General features: G+C 41.2%; 1 protein-coding gene across 17 annotated transcripts in view; it reads left to right on the top strand.

The window, feature by feature from the left end:
• Nucleotides 1-13,987, top strand: part of mycbp2 (MYC binding protein 2) — a 227,685-nt gene that overhangs the window by 60,632 nt on the left and 153,066 nt on the right. For all 17 annotated transcript variants that reach the window (XM_063048487.1, XM_063048481.1, XM_063048475.1 and 14 more), the window contains exons 11-14: nt 5,386-5,462; nt 7,456-7,660; nt 10,331-10,495; nt 10,598-10,756. In XM_063048487.1, the coding sequence (XP_062904557.1) occupies nt 5,386-5,462; nt 7,456-7,660; nt 10,331-10,495; nt 10,598-10,756 (606 nt within the window). The remainder of the gene's footprint in view (nt 1-5,385; nt 5,463-7,455; nt 7,661-10,330; nt 10,496-10,597; nt 10,757-13,987) is intronic.

Genomic DNA, 13,987 nt, shown 5'->3' with positions numbered 1-13,987 from the left:
AACTAGAGAGCAGGCTATTCTGGACTGGGTTTTGAGCAATGAGGAAGGGTTAATTAGCAATCTTGTCGTGAGAGGCCCCTTGGGTAAGAGTGACCATAATATGGTGGAATTCTTCATTAAGATGGAGAGTGACATAGTTAATTCAGAAACAAAGGTTCTGAACTTAAAGAGGGGTAACTTTGAAGGTATGAGACGTGAATTAGCTAAGATAGACTGGCAAATGACACTTAAAGGATTGACGGTGGATATGCAATGGCAAGCATTTAAAGGTTGCATGGATGAACTACAACAATTGTTCATCCCAGTTTGGCAAAAGAATAAATCAAGGAAGGTAGTGCACCCGTGGCTGACAAGAGAAATTAGGGATAGTATCAATTCCAAAGAAGAAGCATACAAATTAGCCAGAGAAAGTGGCTCACCTGAGGACTGGGAGAAATTCAGAGTTCAGCAGAGGAGGACAAAGGGCTTAATTAGGAAGGGGAAAAAAGATTATGAGAGAAAACTGGCAGGGAACATAAAAACTGACTGTAAAAGCTTTTATAGGTATGTAAAAAGGAAAAGACTTGGTAAAGATAAATGTAGGTCCCCTACAGACAGAAACAGCTGAATTGATTATGGGGAGCAAGGACATGGCAGACCAATTGAATAATTACTTTGGTTCTGTCTTCACTAAGGAGGACATAAATAATCTTCCAGAAATAGTAGGGGAAAGAGGGTCCAGTGAGATGGAGGAACTGAGCGAAATACTTGTTAGTAGGGAAGTGGTGTTGGGTAAATTGAAGGGATTGAAGGCAGATAAATCCCCAGGGCCAGATGGTCTGCATCCCAGAGTGCTTAAGGAAGTAGCCCAAGAAATAGTGGATGCATTAGTGATAATTTTTCAAAACTCGTTAGATTCTGGACTAGTTCCTGAGGATTGGAGGGTGGCTAATGTAACCCCACTTTTTAAAAAAGGAGGGAGAGAGAAACTGGGGAATTATACACCGGTTAGCCTAACGTCGGTGGTGGGGAAACTGCTGGAGTCAGTTATCAAAGATGTGATAACAGCACATTTGGAAAGCGGTGGAATGATCGGACAAAGTCAGCATGGATTGGTGAAAGGAAAATCATGTCTGACGAATCTCATAGAATTTTTTGAGGATGTAACTAGTAGAGTGGATAGGGGAGAACCAGTGGATGTGTTATATTTGGATTTTCAAAAGGCTTTTGACAAGGTCCCACACAGGAGATTAGTGTGCAAACTTAAAGCACACGGTATTGGGGGTAAGGTATTGGTGTGGGTGGAGAATTGGTTAGCAGACAGGAAGCAAAGAGTGGGAATAAACGGGACCTTTTCAGAATGGCAGGCGGTGACTAGTGGGGTACCGCAAGGCTCAGTGCTGGGACCCCAGTTGTTTACAATATATATTAATGACTTGGATGAGGGAATTAAATGCAGCATCTCCAAGTTTGCGGATGACACAAAGCTGGGTGGCAGTGTTAGCTGTGAGGAGGATGCTAAGAGGATGCAGAGTGACTTGGATAGGTTGAGTGAGTGAGCAAATTCATGGCAGATGCAATTTAATGTGGATAATTGTGAAGTTATCCACTTTGGTGGCAAAAATAGGAAAACAGATTATTATCTGAATGGTGGCCAATTAGGAAAAGGGGAGGTGCAACGAGACGGTGTCATTATACACCCGTCATTGAAAGTGGGCATGCAGGTACAGCAGGCGGTGAAAAAGGCGAATGGTATGCTGGCATTTATAGCGAGAGGATTCGAGTACAGGAGCAGGGAGATACTACTGCAGTTGTACAAGTCCTTGGTGAGACCACACCTGGAGTATTGTGTGCAATTTTGGTCCCCTAGTCTGAGGAAAGACATCCTTGCCATGGAGGGAGTACAAAGAAGGTTCACCAGATTGATTCCTGGGATGGCAGGACTTTCATATGAAGAAAGACTGGATGAACTGGGCTTGTACTCGTTGGAATTTAGAAGATTGAGGGGGGATCTGATTGAAATGTATAAAATCCTAAAGGGATTGGACAGGCTAGATGCAGGAAGATTGTTCCCGATGTTGGGGAAGTCCAGAACGAGGGGTCACAGTTTGAGGATAAAGGGGAAGCCTTTTAGGACCGAGATTAGGAAAAACTTCTTCACACAGAGAGTGGTGAATCTGTGGAATTCTCTGCCACAGGAAGCAGTTGAGGCCAGTACATTGGCTATATTTAAGAGGGAGTTAGATATGGCCCTTGTGGCTACAGGGATCAGGGGGTATGGAGGGAAGGCTGGGGCGGGGTTCTGAGTTGGATGATCAGCCATGATCATAATAAATGGCGGTGCAGGCGCGAAGGGCCGAATGGCCTACTCCTGCACCTATTTTCTGTGTTTCTATGTTTCTATGAGAAAGTCCTTGGAGGCATGGAGTCTGCTCTTGCTTTCAGTCGCTAATACTAACCCCACTTTGTCCTCCCCAAGTTCCCATCAGCCCCAATTGACCTAAATAAGTGGGCAATTTACAAGGACTGGGTAATCTACCAAAATGCGAGTATTTTAGGATACTTGAGGAATTGGAAGAACCAGAGAAAACCCAGGGGAAGAGTGTGCAGTCTCCACACAGGCATTGCTAGAGTGTAAGGCATCAGCTCTGGAGCTGTCAGATTGTGCCACCCAAGGGTTTGTAGGGGAATTGTTGCTGATGAAATGTCTCTTGGGGGGCATTAAATGACTGTAGATCAGAACATGGAAATGAACTAGATTGGGAAGCAAACACTAGTTCGAATACCTTTGATTTTCTTTTAAGTCCCTTGCTATGTCCCTCATTAGATGCCCAACTCTTTTGTCACCTCTCTTTAAATCTTTCCGTTACCCTCTCCTCCAAAATTAAGTCTAATTGATTTCCTATTTAGGCTCTTTTGAAGCATCTTAAGATGTCTTTTTGTGTTAAAGATGTTGTATAAATGCAAGTTGTTATTGAATCCCAGCAGTCCTGAGATGGGAATAGAAAACATTCATCTAAAACTACATAATACTTGCTGGAAGGATCTACATGCATTTTGGATAATGATGCAATCATATTTAATATTCTTTGGCTTTGACTATTGATGTTTTTGTTGAATATAGCTAATTGGGCATGGAGTTAATGATCATCAAAGTTGCTGGTGAATGCAGCAGGCCAGGCGGCATCTCTAGGAAGAGGTACAGTCGACGTTTCAGGCCGAGACCCTTCGTCAGGACTAACTGAAGGAAGAGTTAGTAAGAGATTTGAAAGTGGGAGGGGGAGGGGAAGATCCAAAATGATAGGAGATGACAGGAGGGGGAGGGATGGAGCCAAGAGCTGGACAGGTGATTGGCAAGGGGGATATGAGAGAAGCATGGGATAGGAGGCCTAGGGAGAAGGAAAAGGCGGGGGGGGGGAACCCCAGAGGATGGGCAAGGGGCATAGTCAGAGGGACAGAGGGAGAAGAAGGAGAGTGAGAGAAAGAATGTGTATAAAAATAAATCACGGATGGGGTACGAAGGGGAGGTGGGGCATTAGCGGAAGTTAGAGAAGTCGATGTCCATGCCATCAGGTTGGAGGCTACCCAGACGGAATATAAGGTGTTGTTCCTCCAACCTGAGTGTGGCTTCATCTTTACAGTAGAGGAGGCCGTGGATAGACATGTCAGAATGGGATGTGGAATTAAAATGTGTGGCCACTGGGAGATCCTGCTTTCTCTGGCAGACAGAGTGTAGGTGTTCAGTAAAGCGGTTTCCCAGTCTGCGTCGAGTCTCGCCAATATATAGAAGGCCACATCGGGAGCACCGGACGCAGTATATCACCCCAGCCGACTCATAGGTGAAGTGTCGCCTCACCTGGAAGGACTGTCTGGGGCCCTGAATGGTGGTGAGGGAGGAAGTGTAAGGGTATGTGTAGCACTTGTTCCACTTACAAGGGTAAGTGCCAGGAGGGAGATCAGTAACTTTGATGTGTGTTGCTTGAATTTCCAGAATCTGCAGAATTCCTGTTGATGGAGTTAATGATAGTGGGTGAAAATGGTCAAAAATTAATGATACACAACGTTATGTTTAGCCTTCATTAACTGTTATAAAATTGCTCAGTGTTGTAACGTTTTGATCTTAAGAGGCCACTGTCTTATTGATTTTGTAAAAATGCATTCTTGGATCAGCATTTACTCAGTACTGGAAATGAAGCTGTGTGGTTATACAGTTTGTGTTTTAACCTGATATGTTTTCAATTGTTGTACTTGCTTTGATTTGCTGAAACTTTCTAATGAAATGATGAGGGTAGTATTTCCTTAAGAGAGAAGCACATTCTTGTTGCAGGGGCTGGTCATTCTTGACTTGTTATTCACAAACTTGCTTGTTAGTACCTTCTCAACTTTCCCAAATACCTTGTATACCAACTTCAGGTAGTTAAATGTGTTAACTTGGCTAGAACACTGAATTTCAGATGAAAATATAAATAATTGTGACAATTAGGCTAGAATAGCATAGTGTTTATGCTGCCAGACTAAAACTGTAGAATTAGATGAGGTGCTGATGGTTTAATGAGTTCTGCTTTGCAGCTGTGAAATTCAAAAATTCATTTAATTCAAAAGTATGTTGGTGTTAGTAATAATCATTTGAAAATCCATCTGATTGCTGTCCTTCATAGAGGAAAATCAGCTAGCCTTGCATGATCTGGCTTGCGTGTGATTCCAGACTGCAACCATAAAGTTCAACTACTATGGAAAAAGCAGAACAATCATTTAGTTCTATGACTTTTAAGTAGGCCTTTCCTCTGACTCCTAAATTTCTTCAGAGTTTAAATAAACGTTACTAGGATTTTAGTTGTTCTTTTCTGTCCTAGTAGTTTACAATATATGCTCTCAACCATCTTTTTTTATCCATCTTTTTTCCCCAATATACCGTATTCTTCACCTGTGTTGTGCAAGATCTATTCTCCTTCATTTTTTCCTCCCTGTTGTTTGTTTCTTCACGGTGTCAGTTTTGCAGCAGAAGAATGACTCATGCCACATCAGCCAGACACCTGTTGCCTGCTTTTACAGGCCACCTCGATCACATGATCTCAGCTGGCTTGCAGTACAACACATTTTGCAGTGACTCGTAAGCACTTTTCTTGGATAAGCTAATGCAAAAATATAAATGAAAGAGCTCCAATTGATATATCTTTTATTTGGGAAAAATTGTACGAATGAATTTCTTAATGGCTATGTTACTCACTGGTTCATGTCCTTTTTGAACATCCCTTGCGATTTGAAAATGGGAAGACAGTTCATTTTTCTCAGTGCAACATTGTAGAATGAATATGCTGCAAAAGTCTTGATGTCCTGTGACTAATCTGAGTGATATACAACAGTTTTGCATATTATGCTTGTCTGACATCCTCCTGAATTTACCAGATACAGGATTTGATGAGGAGTCGGCTTTCGTTGGAGCAGGTCGAGAATTTGCACTAATGAAAACTGCTAATGGAAAGGTGTGTATCTAGGTTTAACATTTTGAAGGTCTTTTGTCTACCTTTTCGGGTATAGTGTTTATCAACACTATAAGTGCTGCTAAAGTTCTGCTAAAATTGCTGCAGAGCCATGCTAATACATTAAACCTTTGAGTAGATGTCGTTTCTTGGCTTTTGTTCATTGTTCACGCATCTTAAGAGAAGTAGTCAAATAATTATTTTGTTAGTTATGATCCACTCTGTGGGCTAATTCTGATAACTGAACAATCATGTATTTGATGCCTTTGCACAAAACAAATACTGTTATAAAGAAAGATTCTCTGGTAACTATAGGCGCTGTCTTTCATGTCATTTGGAGCTTCTCAACAATTTGTACCCTCACTCAGTTGTTTTTCAGATTTAATTTTTTTAACCTTTTATTAACTGTTCAAGTCCTTGAAATGCCTTGCTTGTCTTGATTCTGCATATAAACCAATAAGAGTATCATTTCCCAAAAAGTGTTTGAAACCTGTGCTCTCGAAAAACTCGTCTATGATTTGACTTTTGTTTAACTTCACCCTTCGATCGTTGAAATGTTTTCATTTCATTCCACTTTTTTCAAAAAGTTACTTTTAATAAAGAAAATTCTCATTATAAGCAGAAATTAAAAAAAATAAGAAAAATTAAGAAGTTTATTTAGAATTGAAAAAGAGAATGAAAGTTTAGCTTGGGAGGGGTTAAGAATTAAAATCTGACTCGGAGGTGAATGCAAGCTAGTGGTGATAGCATGGTATTTATAATTGGTCCAAATCAGATTGATAAAGTTGCATTGACATAAGAAAATTGCCAGCAATAATTTGATTGTTTAATACTCATCTCTTTTATGAAGAGATTCAATTTAGAGTTTTAATTTATGCTGGCAAGATTTGCAGATATTGGTTAACATGTCTTGCTTTATTACGCAGTCGATGCAAAAGGAAACACATTTTTAAAGTCCTCCTGAGTGGTAATAACATTGAGTACAATTCTTTTAGAGGAGTTAGGAAAATTTTCAAATTATTTTCTGTTTTCACCATCAGTCTACAGGCCGTGACACCCAGGAACTTGGGCTATATTATTTATTTTGTGTGACTGTATGTTCATTGCTATCATAATTATATGTGCTGTATATGTATGACCATTGGTGCTGTTGGCCCTGGAGATGCTCTGTTTCACCTGGATATATTTATGTATGGTTTAATGATAATTAAACTTGAATTTTTGTCATTTTCTCTCACACTGTTGATTCTCCCACCCTTGCTCTCTGGTCTTGCCTTTGCCAAGCCTTCATGGTCCTGATACAATTCTACTTACGATTTTTCTTCCTGTTCTTTATTTGCCCTGGAATGGGGCATTCTAGTTTTGTCCTTATTTTGAGTGTGATCCTTTAAATAGAGAAACCATTACTTAACTTGACCACAGGTATCCAGATCCATGAAAGAATGTGCTGATTTCTTGTGACTATAGTTGTTGCAAGTTGTAATGCAAATGCCCACAGAAAGCAATATGTGAGGATTATTTGATCACTGCCAATCATTATAGTTGGATTGAAATGAGTGACTTAAGTTTAATTTGTAAAATACTGATTTGTGCCAAGAGTGTACCTGTCAAGTACTGGTGTTAGAATGATTTAATTTCAAATTCATTCTCACCAGGATATTGTTCACAAGTTAATAGTTAAACAGTACTCGTATGAAGCAGTCTTGTATGGCAGACAGCAGTTTTTGCAAAGATTGCTATAACGCTGATCAGTGTAGTCCAGTAAAATCCGTGCTTTTGTTTTAATAACCAAAGGCCAGGTTATAACTTGAATTTGGCCATTTTCAATGTTTGGAGCATGAATGATTTGTGACAAAGGAGAATAATCTCATTTTATACTTTTAGTAGTTGTTTTCAAACTGTTCTACAATGGATGTCTTGTAAGATTTTATGGATAAGTGGAATGAAATTGTCTAGTTATTTTACTGAAGAAAATACAATTTTTCTTAAATCCTAGATGCATTATACTGGCAAATATCAGAGCCTTGGAATCAAACAAGGAGGACCTACTGCAGGAAAGTGGGTCGAATTACCCATCACAAAATCGCCAAAGATTGTACAGTTCTCTGTAGGTCATGATGGGTCTCATGCCTTAATGGTGGCTGAAGATGGAAGTGTTTATTTCACTGGGTTGGCCAGTAAAGGCGAGGATGGCGAATCAGGTACAGACATACTCATGGGTATATTAACATTTCTGTCAGTTTTCTAATGTGGAATAGCCATGTATTTATAAAGCCAAAGAATTATTTCAGCTCATTTGTTCTTGTAACAGCATGGAAAAAAAATGGACAATAACTCTTTGGGAATGAACTTGTTGGGAGTCTAATGTATCATTTCAGAATTGGCATTAGTGAAGAAAAATATGCACAATATTCTCAGTACATGCAGTTTCAAGTGCAGACAGGTCTAACAATCTTAATGATCTTGCATCAGTTAAGGGAAACATTTCAGCTTTCTGAATGAAGAATGAACCCATGAACACCACCTCAGTATTTCCCCCCTTTTTTTGCACTATGTGTTTATTTTTTATTATATATACTTAATATAATTTATGGTTTTCATTATTATGTATAGCAATGTTTTGCTGCCGCAAAGCAACAAGTTTCACAACATATCTCAGTAATATTAAACCTGTTTCTGATGAAGTTAGTGGTCCAGCTTTTGCATCCATAATTTAGTTTTTAAGCTGTATTACCATCCTTGAGACACAAAATGTGTTTTGTATTCTGGACAAAAAAACCTAGAGGAATGTAAGGAAATACACTTTTTAATTGTTTTAATATTAATAAAGCATCACATGATGCAGTGGTGGTACAAATCCAGTGGTCACCTTTAAAGAGAATTAGTGCTTAATAAATATAGGGATATGAGAGAGTATTATCCATTTGGATTGCACCTGTGTAGAATGGATGGGCTGAATGGCTTCCTGTATCCTGGAGTTGTAGTCACACAATAGGCTTTTTGGCCCAATGGGTTAATACCAATCACTAAACAATAATTTGTGTTGGCGTGTGGCCAAGTGGTTAAGGCGTTTGTCTAGTGATTTGAAGGTCGCTAGTTCGAGCCTTGGCTGAGGCAGTGTGTGTGTCCTTGAGCCAAGGGACTTAACCACACATTGCTCTGCAACGACACCGGTGCCAAGCTGCATGGGTCCTAGTGCCCTTCCCTTGGACAACATTGGTGGCGTGGAGAGGGGAGACTTGCAGCATGGGCAACTGCTGGTCTTCCTTACAACCTTGCCCAAGCCTACGCCCTGGAAACCTTCCAAGGCTCAAATCCATGGTCTCATGAGACTAAAGGATGCCTATAAATAAAACAATAATTTACCCAAATTTTGTTTAATTTCTCTGACATTCTCACCGAGTCTCCCCAGGTTCTACCACACATTAGCACACAAGGGACACTTTAGCAGTGACTAATTAACCCACTGATCTTCACATCATTGAGTAATGGGACAAAACAGAAGTACTCAGAAGAAACCCATATGTCACAGGGAAAGTGTGCAGTGTCCACACAGAGTATCAAATGTTAGGACTGAACTTGAATCACCAGGGCTGAGAGGCAGCAGTTCTATTAGCTACTTTGCTGTTTCTTGTCCTCGGTTTTACTTTCTAGGGTTTCTACTGTTTGAAAAAATGGGGGAAAATTATAGTTATCACTTCAAATCATTTTAAATTTCCTTCCATTGGTATCATTGACAGGGTGGAGCAAAGTGTAACATGAAAAAGCCCACTCTTTCAGAGTTGCTTAAGGGCCAGCTTACAAACTGATGGACAACCACAAGACATAAGGACCAAGTAGTAGAATAAGGCCATTTAGCCCATCAAGTTGACTGCAGCATTCTATCATGACTGATTTATTATCTGTTTCAACCCTATTCTCTGCCTTCCCCCTTACTAATCAGAACTTAATCTCTGACTAAATAATTAAGTAATTCCTCCTTCCAGGATGTTCTTTTTAGAATGATCTTTTAATACTCAATAGATTTCAGTGAGATTCCCCCACCCACCCCAATTCTTCTAAACTTCAGTGAGTACAGCTCAGACCTATCAAATGCTGCTTGTATTTATTTTATTCCCAGGGTAATTCTCATGAATCACCTCTAGACCCTCTCCAGTGCCAGCATAGGATGATAAATACAGCACTGAAAGTGTTAAATATGAATGCACACAGTATATGGAATAAGGTAGATGATATAATGCATTTAGAAATTGACAGGTTTGATGTTGTAGGCATCACTGGGTTGTGTCTGGAAGAAGATCATAGTTGGGAACTTAATGTCTGTATATTGTCTCAAAATGACAGGCAGGAAGGCAGGGGGTTGGAATGGCTCTGTTGTGTTTTTTTTTAAAAAGAAAATCAAATCCTTAGTGAGATATGACATAGTATTGGAAGATGTAGATTCCCCATGTATAGAATTGGAAAACTGCAAGGGTAATAAGACCCTGATGGGAGTGTATACAGGCCTTTGAACAGTAGCCATGATGGGGGATTTCCTTATGGGGAAATCTTGCTTGACAAATCTGTTGGAAGCCTGTGAGGAAATAGCAGCAGGATGGATAGTGAATGGATGTTTATTTGGATTTTCAGAGCGTCTTTTGGCAAGATGCTGCACATGATGTTGCTAAACATCTAACCACAGTTGCATAGCAGGTGGTGCAACTATTTGGTTCACTTAGATCAACACAGGATAACACAGTGGAAGATTTTAGATTTAAAAACCTGAATGAATGATGTCATCCAAATTCTAGATCTGCTTTTCTCTGGAATTGCCACCACCGTCAATAGCCACTAACAGCTATTCATTTAGATTTTTATTTTCTCTGTTGCAGCTAAAAGCAGACGCCAACCAAAACCTTACAAGCCAAAGAAAATGATTAAAATGGAAAGCAAAACAGCAGTCTATACAGCATGCAACAATGGAAGTAGTGCAATCACAACAAAAGAGGGAGAACTGTACATGTTTGGCAAAGATGCTGTTTATTGTGACAACTCGGGTTCGTAATCTAAATGCCATAAAGATTTATACTTTGTCCTTTAATTTTTGTTTGATAATCACTGGGTTAATTGTGTTCTTCTTAATGCAAATCTATAAATAGGTCTTGTGACTGAGTTAAAGGGGCATTTTGTGAGCCAAGTAGCTTTGGGTAAAGCGCATGCCTGTGTATTGACAAAGAATGGAGAAGTATGGACATTTGGAGTGAACAACAAGGGACAATGTGGCAGGGAAACTGGTGTACTCTGTCAAGGAGGGAAAGGTAAGGAATATCATTCAAGAGTACCACACTGTTAGATTTGCTGTTAGTAATGTTGCTCAATAGATTGATAATTAAAATGTAATTGGTTCCTCTTTTTACATACTTGGACATTAGACTATAAGACCATAAGACATAGCAGTAGAATTACGCTATCTGGCCAACTGAGTCTGCTCCGCCATTCAATTATGGCTAATCCTTTTTTTTTTCTCCTCCTCAACCCCAGTTCCCAGCCTTCTCCCCGTAACCTTTGATGCCATGTCCAATCAAGAACGTATGAATCTCTGCCTTAAAGACACCCAATGACCTGGCCTCCACAGCTACACGTTGCAACGAATTCCACAAATTCACCACCCTTTGGCTAAAGAAATTTCTCCGCATCTGTTTTGAAAGGGTGCCCCTCTATTCTGAGGCTGCCCCCTCTTGTCCCAGACTCTCCCACCACGAAAAACATCTTTTCCACATCTGCTCTGTCTCAGCCTTTCAACATTTGAAAGGTTTCAATGATATCCCCCCCCCCCCCCCAAATCCTTCTAAATTCCAGCGAGTACAAACCCGGAGCCATCAAACGTTCCTCGTATGTGTTACGTACCCCGTAACTGCGTTGCCAAACCAGCAGAAATGGAACGCTCGTTAGAGTCTGGATTACTAGGAACTAATAAAGTTTTATTAAAGAAATAAGTAATACAGTACTCTAATCGTAAGGATATAAATATAACAGGTTAGCAATGATAATGCACACATATACACAGAACTAGGGTAATAGGAATCAACCGAGCTCTATCGCAGTCTAGGGGTATAATGATCAGTCTTAAGTGAAGCAGAGTTCAGTTCAGTTTAGTGCAGTTCGCAGTAATCACTTTTATCGTACAGTTGGGCGGGGGGAAGACAGAGTGAGATGCAATTTGGTTTCAGGCAGACCTTTTGGATGTCTTCACAGTTGGTTTCGGGCAGACCTTTTGATGTCTTCTATCCCACTGTGGTCACCGACTGTGACCCCTCCGTTCCGGATACGATCGTTCTTCCGTGGTGAACCCGGCACCCAGGCAAGGGCGGACACACACCCCAGGTTCCCGTCGATCGTACCTTTACACCCTGTGAGCCTCTGGTCGGTTCCTGCAAACCGGACCTCCAAACTCCCACCAACTTGTGGGGGCACACTGCTCTTCCCAGGGTCTCGTGGTGTCCCGTGCCTTAGCAAACCTGTTCCTTTGATCCCCCTGCTGGGGTATCACCTGTCCATCAAACTTCAAACAGTTCAGGTTCAAAGCAACTGGTCTGTCAATAACTGAATTGTGTTTCTTTCCCATTAATTCCTCTCTTCTCTCTTATTAGCATTTTGAATGTTTCTCCATTGTCTTTCTTATCTCTCTCATTAGCATCATCAGTCCGGTACCTCTGCTGGGTGTCACACATGACATATGATAACCCTTTCGTTCCTGGAATCATCCTTGTGAACCTCCTGCAGACCTTCTCCAATGCCAGCACATCTTTTCTAAGATGAGGGGCCCAAAACTGATCACAGTAGTCAAGGTGCCTGAGGAAGCCTCAGCATCACATCCTTGCTCTTGTGTTTTAGACCTCTTGAAATGAAGGCTAACATGGTATTTGTCTTCCTCACCACCAACTCAACCTGAAAGTTAACCTTCAGTGTGTTCTGCTCAAGGACTCCCAAGTCCCTCTGCATCTCAGATTTCTGGATTTTCTCCCCATTTAGAAAATAGTCCGCTCATTTATTTCTACTATCAAAGTGCACAACCGTGCATTTTCCAACATTGTATGTCATTTGCCACTTGCTTGCCCATTCTCCTAATCTCTCTAAATCCTTCTGCATCCTACCTGTTTCCAGGTTGGGATGATGTTTTGGCAAATTGGGATGATGTATTTGCAGGGAAATGTACTATGGACATGTGGTCGATGTTTAGGGATCTCTTGCAGGATGTTGGGGATAAATTTGTCCCGGTGAGGAAGATAAAGAATGGTAGGGTGAAGGAACCATGGGTGACAAGTGAGGTGGAAAATCTAGTCAGGTGGAAGAAGGCAGCATACATGAGGTTTAGGAAGCAGGGATCAGATGGGTCTATTGAGGAATATAGGGTAGCAAGAAAGGAGCTTAAGGGGCTGAGAAGAGCAAGAAGGAGGCATGAGAAGGCCTTGGCGAGTAAGGTAAAGGAAAACCCCAAGGCATTCTTCAGTTATGTGAAGAACAAAAGGATGACAGGAGTGAAGGTAGGACCGATTAGAGATAAAGGTGGGAAGATGTGCCTGGAGGCTGTGGAAGTGAGTGAGGTCCTCAATGAATATTTCTCTTCGGTATTCACCAATGAGAGGGAACTTGATGATGGTGAGGACAATATGATTGAGGTTGATGTTCTGGAGCATGTTGATATTAAGGGAGAGGAGGTGTTGGAGTTGTTAAAATACATTAGGACGGATAAGTCCCTGGGGCCTAAAGGAATATTCCCCAGGCTGCTCGACGAGGCGAGGGAAGAGATTGCTGAGCCTCTGGCTAGGAGCTTTATGTCCTCGTTGTTCACAGGAATGGTACCAAGAGGATTGGAGGGAGGCAAATGTTGTCCCCTTGTTCAAAAAAGGTAGTGGGGATAGTCCGGGTAATTATAGACCAGTGAGCCTTACGTCTGTGGTGGGAAAGCTGTTGGAAAAGATTCTTAGAGATAGGATCTATGGGCATTTAGAGAATCATGGTTTGATCAGGGACAGTCAGCATGGCTTTGTGAAGGGCAGATCGTGTCTAACAAGCCTGATAGAGTTCTTTGAGGAGGTGACCAGGCATGTAGATGAGGGTAGTGAAGTGGATGTGATCTACATGGATTTTAGTAAGGCATTTGCCAAGGTTCCACACAGTAGGCTTATTCAGACGTCAGAAGGCATGGGATCCTGGGAAGTTTGGCGAAGTGGATTCAGAATTGGCTTGCCTGCAGAAAGCAGAGGGTCGTAGTGGAGGGAGTACATTCAGGTTGGAGGATTGTGGCTAGTGGTGTCCCACAAGAATCAGTTCTGGGACCTCTACTTTTCGTGATTTTTTATTAATGACCTGAATGTGGGGGTAGAAGGGTGGGTTGGCAAGTTTGCAGATGACACAAAGGTTGGTGGTGTTGTAGATAGTGTAGAGGATTGTTGAAGATTGCAGAGAGACATTGATAGGATGCAGAAGTGGGCTGAGAAGTGACAGATGGAGTTCAACCCGGAGAAATGTGAGGTCGTACACTTTGG

The sequence above is a fragment of the Mobula hypostoma genome, chromosome 5, assembly GCF_963921235.1.
Source record: "Mobula hypostoma chromosome 5, sMobHyp1.1, whole genome shotgun sequence".
Classification (NCBI taxonomy): Eukaryota; Metazoa; Chordata; class Chondrichthyes; order Myliobatiformes; family Myliobatidae; genus Mobula; species Mobula hypostoma.
Note: the sequence above shows the minus strand (reverse complement) of the source record. Positions and strands in the feature narration are given on the sequence as shown.